General features: G+C 47.6%; 2 protein-coding genes across 2 annotated transcripts; both read left to right on the forward strand.

The window, feature by feature from the left end:
• Positions 1-8,424: 8,424 nt before the first annotated feature.
• On the forward strand, positions 8,425-13,546 carry LOC139408546 (corticotropin-releasing factor-binding protein-like). Its single transcript, XM_071152556.1, has 7 exons — positions 8,425-8,583; positions 8,936-9,029; positions 9,636-9,793; positions 10,472-10,682; positions 11,575-11,723; positions 12,157-12,274; positions 12,734-13,546. The coding sequence occupies exons 1-7, from the start codon at positions 8,503-8,505 to the stop codon at positions 12,886-12,888; spliced, it is 966 nt and encodes a 321-aa protein (XP_071008657.1). The 5' UTR covers positions 8,425-8,502; the 3' UTR covers positions 12,889-13,546.
• A 650-nt stretch (positions 13,547-14,196) lies between these two features.
• On the forward strand, positions 14,197-16,699 carry LOC139409654 (uncharacterized). The gene is made up of 2 exons (XM_071155073.1): positions 14,197-14,297; positions 14,554-16,699. The coding sequence occupies exons 1-2, from the start codon at positions 14,197-14,199 to the stop codon at positions 16,697-16,699; spliced, it is 2,247 nt and encodes a 748-aa protein (XP_071011174.1).
• Positions 16,700-22,290: the final 5,591 nt, after the last annotated feature.

The following is a 22,290-nucleotide window of genomic DNA, read 5'->3' on the forward strand; positions in this document are numbered from 1 at the left end:
AGAGGGTTAGGTTTAACGTTATGGCTTAAATGTCACTGAGGTCTCATGAACCACTAGATATTTACCCCATTTCAAATACTATTTCTCCACATCGTTGATAAATGAGAAAGAAAGTTTCTCATATGCTGGTACAGTACCTAGTAGGGATAACCACACATTTTCCACACCCAGTTTGCATCAGAAGCAGGGAGATCACACTATATTGGCCATTTCGTAGACACTTTTATCCAAAGCAACTTAGTTATTTGTACATACAGATGTATGGGTAGCCCCAGCAGGTCTTGAACCCACAACCCTTTGTGTTGCAAGCACCATATTCTACTGACTGAGCCACATAGGAGCATCGTACAAAGGTCAGGACTCACCTAGATTATACTGTCTGGGAGAAAATTGAATATCGTCACTGATAATAATGACCGGCTACCCGGAAGTCTTGCACTTTTAGGCACAACCATGAAAGGTGAACCAGAGTGCCATCACTCTCCCTGCATCTCCAAGACTCTGGAATACCCCTCCGCTTAACTCTAAACAACCTTGAATGAGTCCAGTAGAACCTATTAATGAACTGCATCAATCTTGTTTTCAGTTCTCTGGACATTTCCTTTGAGTTCTTCAATATATTCCAAATATACCAAGTAGAGTGAGAGTGTCCAAGCCAGAGGGTTTGGAGGAGTTCTCTTTTCTAATGAATTGAACTCTGGGGGTTGTCTTTTCCAGAACCAATACAAGGTACCTTGGTGATGTGTGTTTTAAAACAGGTACAAATATGCAGAAATATACACGTAGGGGAAAACAGCAGACTTTGTTTGTGTTGATAATTCAAATTGAGGTGATGAGTAATTATATATCTAACATGATAATGTTGATCACAACTTCTCACTGTAGAGAGATGACGAAAGGTTATATCATATGTCCTGATTGCTCCTAAACACACTTCCAGCATGACATCTATGCTGTTTGTCTCGTAATACTGTGACAAAGGGAACACATTGGTTATACTTATCCTGCCCTGAGCTTCGTTCAATGACACAATACTACAAATGGTCAAAATACCCATCTCTGCTAATTTATCCAGATCTATATGCCATGATAAGATCTGCTATTGTTACGACGCAAACACGCACTCTGTGTGTGGGTCTCTCTCCATCGAAGACTGAGCAACTCGCCCCCCCCTGCTCTCAGCTCCCCTGCTCTCAGCTCCCCCTGCTCTCGCCTCCCCCTGCTCTCGCCTCCCCCTGCTCTCGCCTCCCCCTGCTCTCGCCTCCCCCTGCTCTCGCCTCCCCCTGCTCTCGCCTCTTGTTGAAACCCTATCATTTCGGTGAGGTGGACAAGGGAAAGAGACACATATGAAATAACTGAACTGTGTTTTTGACCTCCATGCTTTCCTCCTACTCCTTCATCGTATGAGACAGGATACAATATCATGAGATAGATAGTATATTATAGGAGAGAGTAGAGAGTGAGGGGGGATAAGTCTTCTGAAGGATCATGGTGTGTGGACTCATAGTGGATGTGTTGTATTGTCTTGCTAGATTTTGCAGGACGTGATTGTTGCATTTCTCTTCCAATCGCCTTGGTTTGAAGATAACTATATAGTGTTGTTTAGAGCAGGGATGGGCAACTTTGATGGGGGTGGGGGCCACAAATAATCCTAACTCATCATGAGGGGCCACAGTTGCTCGAGGGTCTGTGTACCCACACCCATACATACAGTGCATTCGGGAGGTATTCAGACCCCTTGACTTTTTCCACACTTTGTTATGTTACAGCCTTATTCTAAAATGGATTCAATTGTTTTTTTCCCATCAATCCACTCACAATACTCCATAATGACAAAGCAAAATGGGTATTTAAAAATGTTTGCTAATTTATATAAAAAAGTAAAAAAAATGATATCACATTTACATAACTATAAAGACCCTACAAAGTACTCAGTACTTTGTTGAAGCACCTTCAGTAGCGGTTACAGCCTCAAGTCTTGGTTATGACGCTACAAGCTTGGCACACCTGTATTTGGGGAGTTTCTCCCATTCTTCTCTGCAGATCTTCTCAAGCTATGTCAGATTGGATGGGGAGCATTGCTGCACAGCTATTTTTAGGTCTCTCCAGATATTTTTGATTGGGTTCAGGTCCGGGCTCTGACTGGACATCAAGGACATCCAGAGACCTGTACTGAAGCCATTCCTGCTGCAGAGATGGTTGTCTTTTGGATAGGTTCTCCTATCTCCACAGAGCTCTGTCAGAGTGACCATCGGGATCTTGGTCACCTCCCTGACCAAGGCCCTTCCCCCCCGATTGCTTAGTTTGGCCAGGCGGCCAGCTCTAGGAAGAGTCTTGGTGGTTCTAAACTTCTTCCATTTAAGAATGATGGAGGCCACTGTGTTCTTGGCGACCTTCAATGCTGGGGTCAGTTTAAAAAAAAATTGTGGCACCCCTCATGACAGCAGAAATAGAAACAAATAATTGTAGAGTTCATTTCATGCAATTCAAAACATTTTGCCACTGGGTGTAGAAAAAACATTTACATTTTCCCATGGGAGGAGAGAAGATTTAGCTAATTTATAACTAATTGCATGCAATTCTACTCCTTTTGCCATGGGGCGAAGAGGAAAATTAGCTGTTTTACAGCTAATCTCCTGCAGTTCTACACAGTTTGTCATTAGGTGGAGAGAAATGTTTGCGGTGTTAATATGATATCTGAGTGAGACTGACTAACAAAATCAAGTTTAGATAGCTGGCCGCTAAACTAATTTATCAATAAATAAAACAATTACACGAACATAAATATAAACACAACATGCAATAATTTCAAAGATTGATTTACAGTTCATATAAGGAAATCAGTCAATTGAAATAAGTTAATTAGGCCTTAATCTATCGATTTCACATAACTGGGAATACAGATATGCATCTGTTGGTCACAGATGCAGTTCCTTAAAAAAAGGTAGGAGCGTGGATCAGAAAAATTGTCTGTATCTGGTGCCCACCATTTGTCATGCAGCGCAGCACATTTCCTTTGCATAGAGTGGATCAGGCTGTTGATTGTGGCTTGTGGAATGTTGTCTCACTCCTCTGCAATAGATGTGCGAAGTTGCTGAATATTGGCGGGACCTGGAACACGCTGTCGTACACGTTGATCCAGAGCATGCTCAATGGGTGACATGTCTGGTGAGTTTGCAGGCCATGGAAGGACATTTTCAGCTTCCAGGATTTGTGTACAGATTTGTGTACACATGATGCGATGGCGGTGGATGAATGGCACGACAATGGGCCTCAGGATCTCGTCACGGTATCTCTGTGCACCATGGGGCACTCTGTTCATAACATTGACAGCAGCAAACTGCACACACAACTCCATACACACTGTCTGCCATCTGCCCAGTACTGTTGAAGCCGGGATTCATCCGTGAAGATCACAATTATCCAGAGTGCCAGTGGCCATCGAAGGTGAGCATTTGCCCGATGAAGTCAGTTACGACGCCAAACTGCAGTCAGGTGAAGACCCTGGTGAGGACTACGAGCATGCAGCTTCCCTGGGACGGTTCCTGACAGTTTGTGCAGAAATTCTTTGGTTGTGCAAACCCACAGTTTCTTCAGCTGTCTGGGTGGCTGGTCTCAGTCGATCCTGAAGGTGAAGAAGCTGGATGTGGAGGTCCTGGGCTGGTGTGGTCTGCAGGTGTGAGGCTGGTTGGATGTACAGCCAATTACTCTAAAACGACATTGGAGGAGGCTTATGATATAGAAACAAACATACACATTTCTGGCAACAGCTCTGGTGGACATTCCTGCAGTCAGCATGCCAATTGCACATTCCCTCAAAACTTCAGACATCTGTGGCATTGTGTTGTGTAAAAAACTGTACATTTTAGTGACCTTTTTTTTGTTCCCAGCTCAAGGTGCACCTGTGTAAGAATCATGCTGTTTAATCAGCTTCTTGATATGCCACACCTGTCAAGTGGATGGACTATCTTTGCAAAGGAGAAATGCTCACTACAGGGATGTAAACAAATTTGTGCCCAAATTTTGAGAGAAATAAGCTATTTGTGCAAATGGGAAATTTCTGGGATCTTTTATTTCAGTTCATGAAACATGGGACCAACACTTTACATGTTGTGTTTATATTTTCGTTCAGTGTAGCTAACATGGGGTAATTGACTGACTATTGGTGAATGACATGACAAGAGAAGAACTGCTGATGCTCAAACAAATTTCTAAATTGCACCTTGTGTATTCTACTATTCTATACACATGAGTAAGTGGAGATCCTGACTGAGTTCCTAATTAAATATATACAGTACCAGTCAAAAGTTTGGACACACATACTCATTCAAGGGTTTTTCTTTATTTGTACTATTTTTACACAGTAGAATTATAGTGAAGACATCAAAACTATGAAATAGCACACTTGGATTCATGTAGTAACCAAAAACGTGTTAAACACAAAGTAGCCACCAAGTAGCCACCCTTTGCCTTGATGACAGCTTTGCACACTCTGGGCATTCTCTCAACCAGTTTCACGAGGAATGCATTTCAATTAACAGGTGTGCATTCTTAAGAGTTAATTTGTGGAATTTCTTTCCTTCTTAATGTGTTTGAGAAAATCAGTTGTGTTGTGACAAGGTAGGGGTGGTTAACAGAAGATAGCCCTGATCCGAGGGCCTTCTGGGCCGCCATTTGCCCATCCCTGTTTTAGAGCCAGAAAGTAAGGTCCTTGTCAATACCAGGGGTGATTTAGGATTAAACCAATAGTCTCAGGTTGTTCTAATGGAAACTCTGTCTAGGAAAATGAGGAATATTCTGTATTTGTGGAAAGCTACTCAACCCGAGTTTGCCCACTGGACCAAAGTGCAGAGCTGCTATTGTCATTTCATTTCCTGGTGGTGACTGTATTACAACTGCTCATCCAGATTACATTTGGTCTCTTACTTAATAAAGTGCACATACTGGAACCTGGTCTCACATTTTACCGTAGCCTTGCCTATTTGACGCTTGCGAAAGTTGGACAAATGTCAAGAATTAAAGTGAGTTTGTGAGATCAGAATTCACCCCACTGCTACCTTCTCAGACGAATAGGGAGACAAAAAAGACTCATCCTCTCTGGAGAAAACAAGTGAATCTCTCCCGTAATAAACCAGTGACATCATAATCACTAAGATAATGGCAGCCATTTTAATATCAGAGGTCCATTCAGGACATCATCGGAAGTTATGTCTGACCTAAGTGGACAATGAAACGCCTACCCACTTCCATGTCTTTAGCCTGGCTCCTCTCAAGAAATGGGACAAATTACCAGCATAGATGAGTGATTTACTCCAAATGCTCCAAATTACTCCAAAGAGGAGGATAGCTGGATCTGAATGTAGCTCATTTGAGAAGGTCAAGAGTGTTCAAATCAGTTCAGTCAGCTTTCAAACACAATAGGCCTAGTACTCAATTGAAGAGGGTCAACATTTTCCTTTTGACCCTTAATGCTTCATATTTTAATACAGTAAATATTTGAATGTCTACTGCATAGAATACAGGTTATACAAAATCCAATGTATTTTAAGGAGCTGTGTATGTACCCCATCGAACACATGACCTTGCAAGCAATTACAGTACCTAACCTCTCAGTAAACATGCTAGGCAGACAGAGAGGAAGCATCATCAGCAATTATGGCTAATAGATGCTAACAACATAATTGACCTTGAAATGGCCATTCAGAGTCTATGAAAAACAACTGTTTACTCTACTATCAGCTCCCCTCAGGGCCCTCTTGGCATTTGTCAATGAAAGTCCACCAAGGACCCTTATTTTTATGTTGTGTAGGACACAGCCAGAGTACCATGTTTTTATAAAGACAGAGGTGGTGGACTCAGTGTTTTTACATGGGGCCAGATTTAATCAACTCGATTTTTATTTCATTTCAACATTGGGATACAAACCCCTCTTGGGATTAATCATTTTGCTTCCATGTGAGTCCACTTACGCTCAGCAAATACCAATTCAAAGCCAACCAAACTAAACTGAGCCTGACAAACCCAACAAGACATTACAATCTTTCCACTGTCAAAGCTCCATAAGGAATGCATTTACGTTTGGACCGAGGCTCACCTGGGTTTACAGAGCATCCCAATCCAGTACTCTGCCTGGCACTCCCTCCGTACGGCAGAGGGAGAGGAGATCACAGGGAATGGAGTGATTTATGGTAAGACAACAATGAGGACCTGCCAAGTGCGTCAGCACTCCAGAAAATCAGCTTTAATAACAATGGAGAGAAGGATTAAACAAGCCAAACATCAGTTAGAATGATTTACCACGGCAACGGTGTGTTGGATCCCAGTGAGGCTCCCCAAGCCTCTCTAAATCACTTGTTAAATTTGGGTCACATTCTGCTAGAGCTATGTCTTCTGGACTGGGTGTCTATAGGCTGTTGTTAGGGTGTTGAGGCCCCTGGTCCTCTGTAATGTGAGATGTGGTGTAACGCTCAGTGTGATCATCATGACCCTTCCATAAACTTAAGGCACAATACATAGCCTCTGACCGTGTTATACAATTACATCCCATGTGTAGCATATCCAGCTATAGCATGTAATCACGCCAACCCTACCAGGACTACACACTTTCTCAGTATTGCTAAACAGCTCAGCTTCAACGGTTCAATGGAAACAGTCACCATGAGTCTCAGAAAAGTACAGTGATGTCACGGTGCAAGGATAAGCTAGCTGACGTTGGTTAGGGCTCCAGCCATTGCTTAACCCCCTGGCAGTGTTTTGATTTAGAGAGAAAAAGGACAGAAGGACAGGAGGGACAGGTACAGGAAAGACTAAATGCCACGCTGGGATGGAGCTGACCTTTCTAAATGCCTGGGGCGCCAAGTGGCTTGGAGGGATGGGCATGGGAGGGAGTGAGGAGACCGGTAGGGCAAAATGGAAATCTGTTGAGAAAATAACCAGTCAGTGACATGCATGGTGTGACGGAGGGCAAACTCGGATGGCCTGGCTAAACTGGCTAAACTGACACAGCTCATGTTACTTGTAGAATGGCTAGACTGGCTAAACTGTGTTAGTTTAACTACAACTAATAATAATATACAATCACAAGCTGATCTGAGATGTTTCTACAACTTGATTGAAGTCCACCTGTGGTAAATTCAATTGATTGGACATCATTTGGAAAGGCACACGCACATCTATAAAAGGTCTCACAGTTGTCAGAGCATAAACCAAGCCATGAGGCCGAAGGAATTGTCCGTACTTTGCTCTGGCTGGGCCACTCAAGGACATTCAAGGACTTGTCCCGTAACCACTTCTGTGTTGTCTTGGCTGTGTGCTTAGGGTTGTTGTCCTGTTGGGAGGTGAACCTTCACCACAATCTGAGGTCCTGAGTGCTCTGGAGCAGGTTTTCATCAAGGATCTCTCTGTACTTTGCTCTGTATACCATCTTTCCCTCAATCCTGACTGGTCTCCCAGTCCCTGTCGTTGAAAAACATCACCACAGCATGATGCTGCCACCACCATGCTTCACCGTAGGGATGGTGCCAGGTTGCCTCCAGACGTGACGCTTGGCATTCAGGCCAAAGAGTTAAATCTTGGTTTCATCAGATCAGAGAATCTTGTTTCTCATAGTCTGAGAGTGCTTTAGGTGCCTTTTGCCTTTCGGCAACTCCAAGTAGGCTGTCATGTTTTTCAACACAGGAGTGGCTTTGGAACAAGTGTCTGAATGTCCTTGAGTTGCCCAGCCAGAGCCCAAACTTTAACCCGATTTAACATTTCTGGAGAAACCTGAAAAAAGCTGTGCTGCGATGCTCTCCATCCAACCTGACGGAGCTTGATAGGATCTGCAGAGAAGAACGGGAGAAACTCCCCAAATACAGGTGTGCCAAGCTTGTAGTGTCATACCAAAAAAGACTTGAGGCTGTAATCGCTGCCAAAGGTGCTTCAACAAAGTACTGAATAAAGGTTCTGAATACTTATGTAGATGTGATATTTCAGTTTATTTTTATTTTTTGCAAAAAAAACTGTTTCTGCTTTGTCATTATGGGGTATTGTGTGTAGATTGATGGACGTTTAAAAAAAAAATCAATTTTAGAATAAGGCTGCAACGTAATAAAATGTGGAAAAAGTCAAGGGGTCTGAATGCTTTCCGAATGAACTGTATGTGCTTATCACAGTCCTAAGCGCTCAGGCATCTGTCAAAGTTCTCTCTCTCTCTCTCTCTCTCTCTCTCTCTCTCTCTCTCTCTCTCTCTCTCTCTCTCTCTCTCTCTCTCTCTCACACACACACACACAGTCACAGAGTCACAGGCGCACTGTGATGCCTATTGATTCCTCCTTTGCTCTCGTCACAAACACGCTATCTGGGGCACTGTGTATCAATTGATCTTTACGGAGTGCGTTTTTATTGAGAAGCGTGCGGTGCGTCGACCTATAAAAAGGAGTGTGGCTTGGAGCACTGGACCAGACTTTCCCCAGTTCTGTTCTTGAGGTGCGAGGGAGACTCCAGAGAGAGATACTGAGCAATATGGAGGGGACTTTCCGAGAGCAGCTGTTCTTTGTTATGTTATGTCTGTCAGTTCTCAAGGGAGACGCCAGGTACATGGAGGTAAGCCTCTGGAAGCACTTGGCACTTTTTACTGACCTGTTTCGTTCCCACGTGTTTAATCTACTAGACTTTGTAATAAAAGCTCAATTAATGCCATGTGTTCTGTGTAAGAAAAGCTGTTGCAACCTTTTGTACTCACTAAAGTAGGCCTAATGTTCACATTGTGCACTTCTATGCTACTCAAGACGTCTTTGAACATGTAGGCTTGATTTATGCATTCTGTAGCTACTAACATTTACTTAATTCCTTGTGTTATCTTGCTTGATGGTATATTGCTGTCACTTGGCCATATTAGATCTTAACTTTATTTTCTAAATATTATCTAAATGTTTTTCTTTCTTTTTTTTTGCAGGAAAATGAGATCACTCCAGAAGGATTATTTTCACTTCTTAATTCAGAACTCAAAAGAGAAATACCAGAGGAATTCATTTACAGCCGACCTCTCCGTAAGTAACTGACTGAAGTAAATTCCTAAAAAAAGTTATTCACCATAGTCATATTTTACATTTACATTTGCCATTTCATTTACATGGTTGATTTGAAAACAATATTTTTCTGTTGACATTATCACACCTTCTAAAAGGTGTTTTTCATATTTTCATTCTCTGAATTTGTAATTATCAATTGTGTATGGAATTCTGAGAATAATTAATAATCAAAAATAATACGTGGGATTTTAATTTACGTAATTATAATCTGTCTATGGCTTTCATGACCAAATGTGCAGATTGATGAATACGACTTGATTATTTAGAAATGTAATTGTTTGATTCTTTGTCAGAAATACTTCGTAATGTAAAATGTAAACTGCCACTGTGCACAGAATGTAATGTTAACCCTGTCTCCATTTCTCTCTCCCTTTCAATGTCATCTCTCTTTCTGTCTCTGTATATCCCACTCTCTTTTACTCCTCTCTCTGTTACCCCCACACCCATCTCTCTCCTTCTCACCCTCTTCTCTATCTCTTCCCTCTATCGCTCCTCTTTCCCTCTATCCTTCTCTAACCCCTTCCTTCCCTTCTTCCTTCGTTCCTCCTTCTCTCCCTCTCTCAGGGTGTCTGGACATGGTGGCAGCAGAGGGTCAGTTCACCTTTACAGCAGACCGGCCTCATCTCAGCTGTGCTGCTTTCTTCATCGCTGAGCCCAACCAGGTCATCAATGTGGAGTATGACAGCGTTGACATCGACTGCAGAAGTGGAGACTTCATCAAGGTAACCACACACACACACACACACACACCAGCTCTTTCACACCCACATACTGTACGTCCCAAATACTCCACTCCCGCCATCACCTTATCTGACATCAGCACCACCAGGTCCAGGGATAGAGGGGCATTTCTGGAACATTGACAGAATGAAACTTCTGGCAGATTCTGTTGTTGTAATTTGTGCCCAGGTCTGAGTAGTCCTCTTCCCCAGCCGAGAGCACCCAAAGCCAGGCATAATCCCTCGCCTCACACCCCCAACCTGGGGACACTCGTTCTTAGTAGTATATGATTACAGACTTGTAAATAGCCTAGCACTAAAATATATAGCCACTTAGCAGATTCCGTCACCAGGGGGAAATAGAATATTTTCCTGTGTTGTTTTCTTACTTTACTCTGTAAATCCGTGCTAAGGTTACAGTTAAATCCCACCCTGGATTTAAACACAGACTGACATAACAGAGAGTCTCTTCCTGATTAAGACACCGGCTTAAACGGAAATCGCCTTTAAAAGTCAATCACAGTGCACAGGTCGTTCATCTGCATTTATTGGAATCCTGGCCGTTTTGCTTACAGAGATAACTGGGTTTGATTGAATGGTTTTGATTAAGTCCACATCTCTCTCCTCTCTCCTTTCTCCCCTCTCCTCTCTCCCCTCTCATCCCTCCCTCTCCTCTTCCAGGTGTTTGATGGCTGGGTGATGAAGGGAGAGAAGTTCCCTAGTTCCCAGGATCACGCCCTGCCGCTGATGGAACGCTACGTAGACTACTGCGACTCCGGGACTGTCAGGAGAACCGTACGGTCATCTCAGAACGTTGCAATGGTGTTCTTCCGCGTTCACACCGTCGGCAGCTCCTTCACGCTGACTGTCAGGAAACCCATCAACCCTTTCCGTGAGTAGAAACCTGCAGCAGCCTGATTCTTACTGTTAATGGCCTTGAGGATTTTACTTATATACTTAGTGTCCGAATATAGTGTCCGACAATAGTGACTCGATGTATAGATAAACATGCTGAGTTAAATGTGTGTGCTGGAGTACTTTAACAGCTATCATTGATGATAGAACCTAATGCCTGTCTGGCAGAGTGCCTCGTCCATTAAGTGTGCTAACATTGGGCAGGATGCCAATATACTGTTTTAATGCTTTATCACACGCTATAATGCCAGGGCAGTGTGTTAATGCTTTAGTAACACTTTAGGTTTTACAAAAGTCTTATAATGCGAGGGTAGTGATGCATGCCAATAATGTCTGTAATAATATTATTGTCGCTGGATCATGTTAGTGAGAGATTTCAGAGTAAGTTGTGGCTAAGCATGTGTATCTCAACTAAAAATATTAAGATCAAGGGTGCACAGCAGCGATGTGTTACTAGATTTTAGTCATTTAGCAGATGCTCTCATCCAGAGTGACTTACAGGAGTAATAAAGGTTAAGTGCCTTGCTCAAGGACACATCGGCAGATATTTCACCTAGTCGGCCCAGGGATTCAAACCAGTGACCTTTTGGTTACTGGCTAAACACGCTGAATAGATAGGGTACCTGTTATGATACAGAGAGTGAAGGAATTTCAAGCACCTAGCAGTGTGTGTTCTCTAGCTGGCATACGTACAAAGCACAAAGCTGCCTACTTCTAAGTCGTGTGTGTGTGTGTGTGTTTTGCATTTGTTTACTAAGCAATTTTACACAAGTACTGTAAATTGATAAATGCTGTGCTATATGAATATCAACATGTGTGAAAAGTCTACAGACACTCAACCCCCCCCCCCCCGCCCACGTCCCCCACAGCCTGTAACATCATCTCCCAGACACCAGAGGGCAGCTTCACCATGGTGATACCCCAGCAGCACAGGAACTGCAGCTTCTCCATCATCTACCCCGTGGAGATCAAGATCGCTGAGCTCAGCCTGGGACACCTCAACGACTTCCCCATCAAGGTGAGCCTGAGCAGGGACATCACCACATAAAACAGAGCTACTCACATCTGAGTCAGGAGGTCTGCAGCACTGTTATTTGGTTGATTAATGCCACTCACTGATTGGCCAGAGATTCCACTCACCATGCATCACAGGTCTCAATCAAACAGCTCCTGATTAGAGGGTAAGAATAAAGAAAAGAGCAGTGCTTCTGGCTTCAAGGTCCAGATTTGAGTAAAGGGGTCTTAGATGTTTAGGCAGTTTTAGGGGATGTGGTTTAGTAAACTACCCTGCCAAAGAACAAAAGACTTGTGTTCGCGCCCAGTGATGATGAGGGGATGCTTTGAGCCATCAGAGAAGAGTGTGTTGGGATATTGTAAAGACAGAAAAAAGAAGGATATGAAGGGAAGTAAAAATGCTTGTTAAACCATTAAGCTGGTCTCTTTCTCTCTAGAAGTCCATGCCAGGCTGTGCTGGAGCAGGGGACTTTGTGGAGCTGCTGGGAGGGAACGGGATGGACCCGTCTAAGATGTTCCCAGTAGCTGACCTCTGCTACAACTTCAACGGCCCCGGTGAGCAGCACCCACATCCACACCATCACTAACACCATTGTCCACACCATCAGCATCACCACCACCATCACCATGCTGACTACAGTAGATCTTTACTACCCACACCATCACCATGCTGACTAGACTAGATCTTTACTACCCACACAATCAACATCCTAATACTGTATATCTAAGCCTACATAGGCAGCCCAATTCTGATATTTTTCCCTCACTAATTGGTCTTTTGACCAATCACATCAGATCTTTTCACATCAGATCTTTTTCAGAGCTGATCTAATTGGTCTTAAGACCAATTACTGAAAAACTATCAGAATAGGGTTGCCTTTTCTAAACGCAGCCTAAGAGTAAATCTTTATGATCCATTGTTGAATGGAAAGTCTTATATTTGCTGACACACTCTCCAACCTGTTATTCATGTCTGCCTGTTTTTTCTCTCTTTCTCCTTTCCTCATCCTTCAGCCCAGATGAAGATAGGTTGTGACAACACTGTGGTGAGAATGGTGTCCAGCGGTAGGTTTGTCAACCGGGTGGCGTTCCAATACCGGCTGCTGGACCGGCAGGAGCTGCAGAGGATCAAGGTGAACAGTGTGGAGGATTTCTGCTTCACTGGCTGAGCTCTCCCTATCTATCTCTCCACCTCCTATATATACCACCTAGCTAATGGGGACCACCCATCACTGGCTGAGCTCTCCCTATCTATCTCTCCACCTCCTATATATATATATACCACCTAGCTAATGGGGACCACCCATCACTGGCTGCCAAATCTACCATGAGACTGATTACAGAAAGAAATCCTGAGGATCGCCATAACGTTCTGTTCTGTACTCCTTTTTGAATTTAAAGAGATTGATTTATTTTTTACCTCATTTGTTTTTTTTCTTCACTATATGTTAAATGAATTGTGGCTGGCGCTCAAGCTTAATAAAGAGTTATTTTGTGTTTGTGGGCAGTTCTGCTATTGGTTTGATTCCGTATTTATGTTGTCAAAGTTGTGTGATTATAGGAATGCCAGTGAAAACAGACCAGTGAGGGTGTTAGCCGGGTGTTTTGGTTCACGTTCTTTACAAGGAAGGGTGTTGAAAAACGGAATGTTTCTTTCTATTTATTTTGTGAGACGATGTGTGTCGTTTTGGGACTGTGGCCGGAGGCAAGTGTTCAATAGAGTATGTTAAATACATGTTCATTGCTGTTATCTATATTTATTTGTATCAAACTATTTTTTTGTAATAAAACTGAGCTGCATGGTTAAGCACTCACTGGAGCTGATAATTCATTTAATTTTCTAATCAGTTCAATTATACAGAACTAAACAGGGTTTGTTGTCAGGGAGAATGCTAAGAGGATGGTGGGGGGGACACAATGAAGAGAAGTGGAAGATATCGGCATCAGTCACGTCTCAACCTAACGAGAAAAGCCACTCCAGTTCACCATTACACTGAAATATCCAACATTGATATTGACTTTAATTCGATTTGAATAAGATTTGAGTTCTTGAGACTTGAGTTCCCAGAAATAGCACTGTAATATCAAAGTCATTCCATATCTTGAAGAAAAATCCCTCCAGTTCATGCTTACATTTAGATTAGAATGTATTAATAATTTAAATTATTCGTACATTGATTTGGAGTATTAAACCACATCGCACATCAAACAAACCAATAACACATTAACTTGATGAGACATTTTTAGAACAGGCTACTTTGGATTTCAAGGGTCCAAGGTTAAAAGCTTTATGGTTAATTTAGGGTCGTGTGTGTGTCTGCATACACATTTATCAGTTAAACTGGGATGCTTTGACTGCTGTTGGACAGAGAGTTGAGATGAGCTGCAAAACAACCCTACGTTATGGTCTACATATCACTGTCATAACGGTGACTTAACAAACATAATAAACAGTTCTAACCTCTCATACCATTATTATGGAAGAGAAGAAGGACAAGGGAGGTGAAGAGAAGAAGGCAAAGAGAGCAGAACAGAGGAAAGATGGAGAGCAGGAAGAGAAGAGAGAAGAGGGAAGGAAGTAAAGCAGAGGAGAGAAGGAGGGGAAGAGAGGAGAGGATAAGAGAGAAAGAGAAAAGGAGGAAGAGGGGATATAGTTACTTTTAGCTGTTCTGGCGGATAAACTGCAATTACCAGCTTAGTCATGCATCACAGTTTAACCTTGTGTGTGTGTGTGCATAAAGGGAGGACAGCGGAACATGGTGTTGCTGGCAAGCGCTGGCTTGATTAAAAGTCAGTGTGTATTATCACGGTGAGACACCTGCTGCACCACACAGTCCCACACCGCACCGCCCCCACCACACCGCCCCCACCACACCACCCCCACTACACCGCTCCCACTACACCGCTCCCACTACACCGCCCCCACCACACCGCCCCCACTACACCGCCCCCACTATACCGCCCCCACTACACCGCTCCCACTACACCGCCGCCACTACACCGCTCAAACTACACCGCCCCCACTACACCGCCCCCACTACACCGCCCCCACTACACCACCCCCACTACACCGCTCCCACTACACCGCTCCCACAACACCGCCCCACACCGCACCGCCCCCACTACACCGCTCCCACCACACCGCCCCACACCGCACCGCCCCCACTACACCGCTCCCACCACACCGCCCCACACCGCACCGCCCCCACGACACCGCCCCCACTACACCGCTCCCACCACACCGCCCCCACCACACCGCCCCCACTACACCGCTCCCACCACACCACCCCACACAGCACCGCTCCCACTACACCGCCCCCACTACACCGCCCCCACTACACCGCTCCCACCACACCGCCCCACACCGCACCGCCCCCCACAACACCGCTCAAACTACACCGCCCCCACTACACCGCTCCCACCGCACCGCCCCCACTACACCGCCCCCACTACACCGCCCCCACCACACCGCCCCACACCGCACCGCCCCCACTACACCGCTCCCACCACACCGCCCCACACCGCACCGCCCCCATTACACCGCCCCCACTACACCGCTCCCACCACACCGCCCCACACCGCACCGCCCCCACTACACCGCCCCCACTACACCGCTCCCACCACACCGCCCCCACCACACCGCCCCCACTACACCGCTCCCAACACACCGCCCCACACAGCACCGCTCCCACTACACCGCCCCCACAACACCGCCCCCACTACACCGCTCCCACCACACCGCCCCACACCGCACCGCCCCCCACAACACTGCTCAAACTACACCGCCCCCACTACACCGCTCCCACCGCACCGCCCCCACTACACCGCCCCCACTACACCGCTCCTACCACACCGCTTCCACTACACCGCCCCCACTACACCGCTCCCACCACACCGCCCGCACTACACCGCTCCCACCACACCGCCCCCACTATACCGCCCCCACTACACCGCTCCCACTACACCGCCCCCACTACACCGCTCAAACTACACCGCCCCCACTACACCGCCCCCACTACACCGCCCCCACTACACCGCTCAAACTACACCGCCCCCACTACACCGCTCCCACTACACCGCCCCCACCACACCGCCCCCACTACATCGCCCCCACTACACCGCCCCCACTACACCGCTCAAACTACACCGCCCCCACTATACCGCCCCCACTACACCGCTCCCAAAACACCGCCCACACTACACCGCTCAAACTACACCGCCCCACTACACCGCCCCCACTACACCGCCCCCACTACACCGCTCAAACTACACCGCCCCCACTACACCGCTCCCACTACACCGCCCCCACCGCACCGCCCCCACTACACCGCTCCCACCACACCGCCCCACACCGCACCGCCCCCACTACACCGCCCCCACTACACCGCTCCCACCACACCACACCCCCCCACACCGCACCGCCCCCACTACACCGCCCCCACTACACCGCTCCCACCACACCGCCCCCACCACACCGCCCACACAACACCGCTCCCACCACACCGCCCCACACAGCACCGCTCCCACTACACCGCCCCCACTACACCGCTCCCACCACACCGCCCCACACTGCACCGCCCCCACTACACCGCTCAAACTACACCGCCCCCACTACACCGCTCCCACCACACCGCCCCACACCGCACCGCCCCCACTACACCGCTCCCACCACACCGCTCCCACTACACCGCCCCCACTACACCGCTCCCACCACACCGCCCGCACTACACCGCTCCCACCACACCGCCCGCACTACACCGCTCCCACCACACCGCCCCCACTACACCGCTCCCACCACACCACCCCACACAGCATCGCTCCCACTACACCGCCCCCACTACACCGCCCCCACTACACCGCTCCCACCACACCGCCCCCACTACATCGCTCCCACCACGCCGCCCCACACAGCACCGCTGCCCCCACTACACCGCCCCCACTACACCGCCCCCACCACACCGCCCCCACTACGGTGGCTAGAAAAACTCCCTAGAAAGGCCAGAACCTAGGAAGAAACCTAGAGAGGAACCAGGCTCTGAGGGGTGGCCAGTCCTTTTGGCTGCCGGGTGGAGATAATAACAGTACATGGCCAAGATGTTCAAACATTCATAGATGACCAGCAGGGTCAGATAATGATAATCACAGTGGTTGTAGAGGTTGCAACAGGTCAGCACCTCAGGGGTAAATTGCAGTTGGCTTTTCATAGCCGATCATTCAGAGTTAGAGACAGCAGGTGCGTTAGAGAGACAGTCCAAAACAGCACTTCCGGGACAAGGTAGCACATCCAGTGAACAGGTCAGGGTTCCATAGCCACAGGCAGAACAGTTGAACCTGGAGCAACAGCATGACCAGTTGAACTGGGGACAGCAAGGACTCATCAGGCCAGGTAGTCCTGAGGCATGGTCCTAGGGCTCAGGGCCCCTGGGAGAAGAGAGAGAAAGAGAGAAAAGAGAGAGAGAAAAGAGAGAGAGAGGGACCATACTTAAATTCACACAGGACACCGGATGAGACAGGAGAAATACCCCAGATATAACATACTGACCCTAGCCCCCCGACACATAAACTATTGCAGCATAAATACTGGAGGCTGAGACAGGAACGGTCAGGAGACACTGTGAGTATAAGAATGTATCATCTGCCTATAAATGGACGAGAGAGCTTCCTACTGCCTGAGCTATGTTGTTGATGTAAATTGAGACAAGCGTGGGGCCTAGGATCGAGCCTTGGGGTACTCCCTTGGTGACAAGCAGTGGCTGAGACAGTAGATTTTCTGACTTTATAACCTGCACTCTTTGAGAGAGGTAGTTAGCAAACTAGGCCAAAGACCCCTCGGAGTCACCAATACTCCTTAGCCGGCCCACAAGAATGGAATGGTCTACCGTACCGTAAGTCAATAAAATAGCAGCACGATATTGCTTAGAATCAAGGGTAATGGTGACATCATTGAGGACCTTTAAGGTTGCAGTGACACATCCATAACCTGAGCATACCAGAGAGAATACTATACACATCAAGAAAGCCAGTCAGTTGATTACTGACAAGTTTTTCCAACACTTTTGATAAACAGGGCAAAATAGAAATAGGGTCAGATAGTTTTTTGGGGTGAAGTTAAAGGAGCTCCTTCAGCACCTCGGACTCAGTGACTGCCTGCAGAAAGAAACTTTGTCGCGGGCAGGGGAAAAAGAGGGAGAAGAGTCAGGGATAGTAACATTAGAAGGGATGGGAGATGAGGAAATGTTGGATGGGCAAGAAGGCATGGCTGAGTCAAATAGGATTCCTGACTTAATGAAGTGGTGATTAAAGAGATTAGCCATGTGCTTCTTGTCAGTAAGAACAACATCCTCAACATTAAGGGACATTGGCAGCAGTGAAGAGGAGGGTTTTTTCTCCAGGTCTTTAACCAATTTCCAGAACTTCTTGGGGTTAGACCCACAGAGAGAGAACTGCTCCTTAAAGTAACTAACTATGGCCTTCCGGAGAGCCTAAGTGCACTTATTTCCCTGAAAGATAGCCAGTCAGCTTGATTATGCATGTGCTGAGCCTTTTGCCAAATGCAATTATTGAGGTGGAGTAACTCTGTAAGATCACGTTCGAACCAGGGGCTGAACCTGTTTTCAATTCTCATTTTCTTTATGTGGGCGTGTTTGTTAACAATACCATTGAAAATATTAATGAGCAAAAAAAAAATATCAGAGGGGATCAAGCTGATTTTGTACCATTTTACAGAGGCCAGTTCATGAAGGAAGGCTTGCTCATTAAAGTTTTTTAGCAAGCGTCTATGACAAATCAGGACATGTCGTTTCACTGAGCAGCCATTACGAACTCAGGCTGTAAAACAGTGATCACTAAGGTCATTACAGAAAACCCCAGACTGATACCTATCAGGATAATTTGTGAGGATAATATTGAGGAGTGTAGCTTTTTCTGGGTGTTTGGAGTAATACCTTGTGGGATTGGTAATAATCTGAGAAAGATTTAGGGAGTTGCTTTAGGATTTAGGATTTAGGATTTAGATTTAGGGATTGCTTTAGGATTTGGTCAGGTGGTTTAATCCATAAAGGCCTGATTGGTGGAGTAATGCAGAGATGGTTGTCCTGGAAGGTTCTCCCATCTCCACAGAGGAACTCTGAAGCTCTGTCAGAGTGACCATCGGTTTCTTAGTCACCTCCCTGACCAAGGCCCTTCTCCACTGACTGCTCAGTTTGGTCGTGCGGTCAGCTTTAGGAAGAGTCTTGGTGGTTCCAAACTTCTTCCATTTAAGAATGATGGAGGCCCCTGTGTTCTTGGGGACCTTCAATGCTGCAGAAATGTTTTGGTACCCTTCACCAGATCTATGCCTCGACACAATCCTGTCTCGGAGCTCTACGGACAATTCCTTTGACCTCATGGCTTGGTTTTTGCTCTGACATCCACTGTCAACTGTTAGCCCTTCTCTGTGTTTGGGTTAGTAATAATTTGTAGAGTGCCTCTATTTTCCCTCAGCATGCATTTTTTCACTATTCTGAATGTCTAATCCTGAAGCGAATTCAATACTGTGGTTGTAATTTTGTCAAATTACCATCATAATAAGAGTTCGTAATGGATTATATGTTCTTCTGAAATATGAACACAGAAATACTAGGCATCTTGAACTCGTATTTTGATGGTGATTTGGACTTACATTTTGCTGGTCTCGGTCTTGACTCGGTCTCGCCCCCCTCTGGTCTTGGTCTTGTATCGGTCTTGACTCGGTCTTGCCCCCCTCTGGTCTTGGTCTTGTATCAATCTTGACTCGGTCTCACCCCCCTCTGGTCTTGGTCTTGTATTGGTCTTGACTCGGTCTCGCCCCCCTCTGGTCTTGGTCTTGTATCGTTCTTGACTCGGTCTCGCCCCCCTCTGGTCTTGGTCTTGTATCGGTCTTGACTCGGTCTCACCCCCCTCTGGTCTTGGTCTTGTATCGGTCTTGACTCTGTCTCACCCCCCTCTGGTCTTGGTCTTGACTCGGTCTCGCCCCCCTCTGGTCTTGGTCTTGTATCGGTCTTGACTCGGTCTCACCCCCCTCTGGTCTTGGTCTTGTATCGGTCTCGCCCCCCTCTGGTCTTGGTCTTGTATCGGTCTCACCCCCCTCTGGTCTTGGTCTTGTATCGGTCTCGCCCCCCTCTGGTCTTGGTCTTGTATCGGTCTCGCCCCCCTCTGGTCTTGGTCTTGACTCGGTCTCGCCCCCCTCTGGTCTTGGTCTTGTATCGGTCTCGCCCCCCTCTGGTCTTGGTCTTGTATCGGTCTCGTCCCCCTCTGGTCTTGGTTCGGTCTCGCCCCCCTCTGGTCTTGGTCTTGTATCGGTCTCGCCCCCCTCTGGTCTTGGTCTTGTATCGGTCTCGCCCCCCTCTGGTCTTGGTCTTGACTCGGTCTCGCCCCCCTCTGGTCTTGGTCTTGTATCGGTCTCGCCCCCCTCTGGTCTTGGTCTTGTATCGGTCTCGCCCCCCTCTGGTCTTGGTCTTGTATCGGTCTCGCCCCCCTCTGGTCTTGGTCTTGACTCGGTCTCGCCCCCCTCTGGTCTTGGTCTTGTATTGGTCTCGCCCCCCTCTGGTCTTGGTCTTGACTCGGTCTCGCCCCCCTCTGGTCTTGGTCTTGTATCGGTCTCGCCCCCCTCTGGTCTTGGTCTTGTATCGGTCTCGCCCCCCTCTGGTCTTGGTCTTGTATCGGTCTCGCCCCCCTCTGGTCTTGGTCTTGTATCGGTCTCGCCCCCCTCTGGTCTTGGTCTTGACTCGGTCTCGCCCCCCTCTGGTCTTGATCTTGTATCGGTCCTGTATCGGTCTCGCCCCCCTCTGGTCTTGGTCTTGTATCGGTCTTGACTCGGTCTCGCCCCCCTCTGGTCTTGGTCTTGTATCGGTCTCGCCCCCCTCTGGTCTTGGTCTTGTATCGGTCTCGCCCCCCTCTGGTCTTGGTCTTGTATCGGTCTCGCCCCCCTCTGGTCTTGGTCTTGTATCGGTCTCGCCCCCCTCTGGTCTTGGTCTTGACTCGGTCTCTCCCCCCTCTGGTCTTGGTCTTGTATCGGTCTCGCCCCCCTCTGGTCTTGGTCTTGTATCGGTCTCGCCCCCCTCTGGTCTTGGTCTTGTATCGGTCTCGTCCCCCTCTGGTCTTGGTTCGGTCTCGCCCCCCTCTGGTCTTGGTCTTGTATCGGTCTCGCCCCCCTCTGGTCTTGGTCTTGTATCGGTCTCGCCCCCCTCTGGTCTTGGTCTTGACTCGGTCTCGCCCCCCTCTGGTCTTGGTCTTGTATCGGTCTCGCCCCCCTCTGGTCTTGGTCTTGTATCGGTCTCGCCCCCCTCTGGTCTTGGTCTTGTATCGGTCTCGCCCCCCTCTGGTCTTGGTCTTGTATCGGTCTCGCCCCCCTCTGGTCTTGGTCTTGTATCGGTCTCGCCCCCATCTGGTCGTGGTCTTGTATTGGTCTCGCCCCCCTCTGGTCTTGGTCTTGTATCGGTCTCGCCCCCCTCTGGTCTTGGTCTTGTATCGGTCTCGCCCCCCTCTGGTCTTGGTCTTGACTCGGTCTCTCCCCCCTCTGGTCTTGGTCTTGTATCCGTCTCGCCCCCCTCTGGTCTTGGTTTTGTATCGGTCTCGCCCCCCTCTGGTCTTGGTCTTGTATCGGTCTCGCCCCCCTCTGCTCTTGGTCTTGACTCGGTCTCGCCCCCCTCTGGTCTTGGTCTTGTATCGGTCTTGCCCCCCTCTGGTCTTGGTCTTGACTCGGTCTCGCCCCCCTCTGGTCTTGGTCTTGTATCGGTCTCGCCCCCCTCTGGTCTTGGTCTTGTATCGGTCTCGCCCCCCTCTGGTCTTGGTCTTGTATCGGTCTCGCCCCCCTCTGGTCTTGGTCTTGTATCGGTCTCGCCCCCCTCTGGTCTTGGTCTTGTATCGGTCCTGTATCGGTCTCGCCCCCCTCTGGTCTTGGTCTTGTATCGGTCTTGACTCGGTCTCGCCCCCTTTGGTCTTGGTCTTGTATCGGTGTCGCCCCCCTCTGGTCTTGGTCTTGTATCGGTCTCACCCCCCTCTGGTCTTGGTCTTGTATCGGTCTCGCCCCCATCTGGTCTTGGTCTTGTATCGGTCTCGCCCCCCTCTGGTCTTGGTCTTGTATCGGTCTCGCCCCCCTCTGGTCTTGGTCTTGTATCGGTCTCGCCCCCCTCTGGTCTTGGTCTGGTATCGGTCTTGTATCGGTCTCGCCCCCCTCTGGTCTCGGTCTTGACTCGGTCTCGCCCCCCTCTGGTCTTGGTCTTGTATCGGTCTCGCCCCCCTCTGGTCTTGGTCTTGTATCGGTCTCGCCCCCCTCTGGTCTTGGTCTTGTATCGGTCTCGCGTTAGGTGTTCTCGAACACAACACATTTGTTATGTGACTTGTTAAACACATTTTTACTCCTGAACTTATTTAGGCTTGCCATAACAAATGGGGTGAATACTTATTGACCAAAGACATTTCTGCTTTTCATTTTTGATTCATTTGTAAACGTATCTAAAAACATACTCCATTTTGGCATTATGGGGTATTGTGTGTAGGCCAGTGACACAACATCTCAATTTATTCCACTTTGACATTATGGGGTATTGTGT

This window comes from Oncorhynchus clarkii, chromosome 5, assembly GCF_045791955.1.
Source record: "Oncorhynchus clarkii lewisi isolate Uvic-CL-2024 chromosome 5, UVic_Ocla_1.0, whole genome shotgun sequence".
Lineage (NCBI taxonomy): Eukaryota > Metazoa > Chordata > Actinopteri > Salmoniformes > Salmonidae > Oncorhynchus > Oncorhynchus clarkii.

What these genes read in the sequence shown, in the direction of transcription:
- LOC139408546 (XM_071152556.1), top strand. Translation starts at nt 8,503, where the DNA reads ATGGAGGGGACTTTCCGAGAGCAGCTGTTCTTTGTTATGTTATGTCTG. An exon ending in GAAACCCATCAACCCTTTCC is followed by an intron (nt 10,683 to 11,574) that starts GTGAGTAGAAAC and finishes CGTCCCCCACAG; the next exon opens with CCTGTAACATCATCTCCCAG. An exon ending in CTACAACTTCAACGGCCCCG is followed by an intron (nt 12,275 to 12,733) that starts GTGAGCAGCACC and finishes CTCATCCTTCAG; the next exon opens with CCCAGATGAAGATAGGTTGT.
- LOC139409654 (XM_071155073.1), top strand. Translation starts at nt 14,197, where the DNA reads ATGGAAGAGAAGAAGGACAAGGGAGGTGAAGAGAAGAAGGCAAAGAGA. An exon ending in AAGAGAGAAGAGGGAAGGAA is followed by an intron (nt 14,298 to 14,553) that starts GTAAAGCAGAGG and finishes TGCACCACACAG; the next exon opens with TCCCACACCGCACCGCCCCC.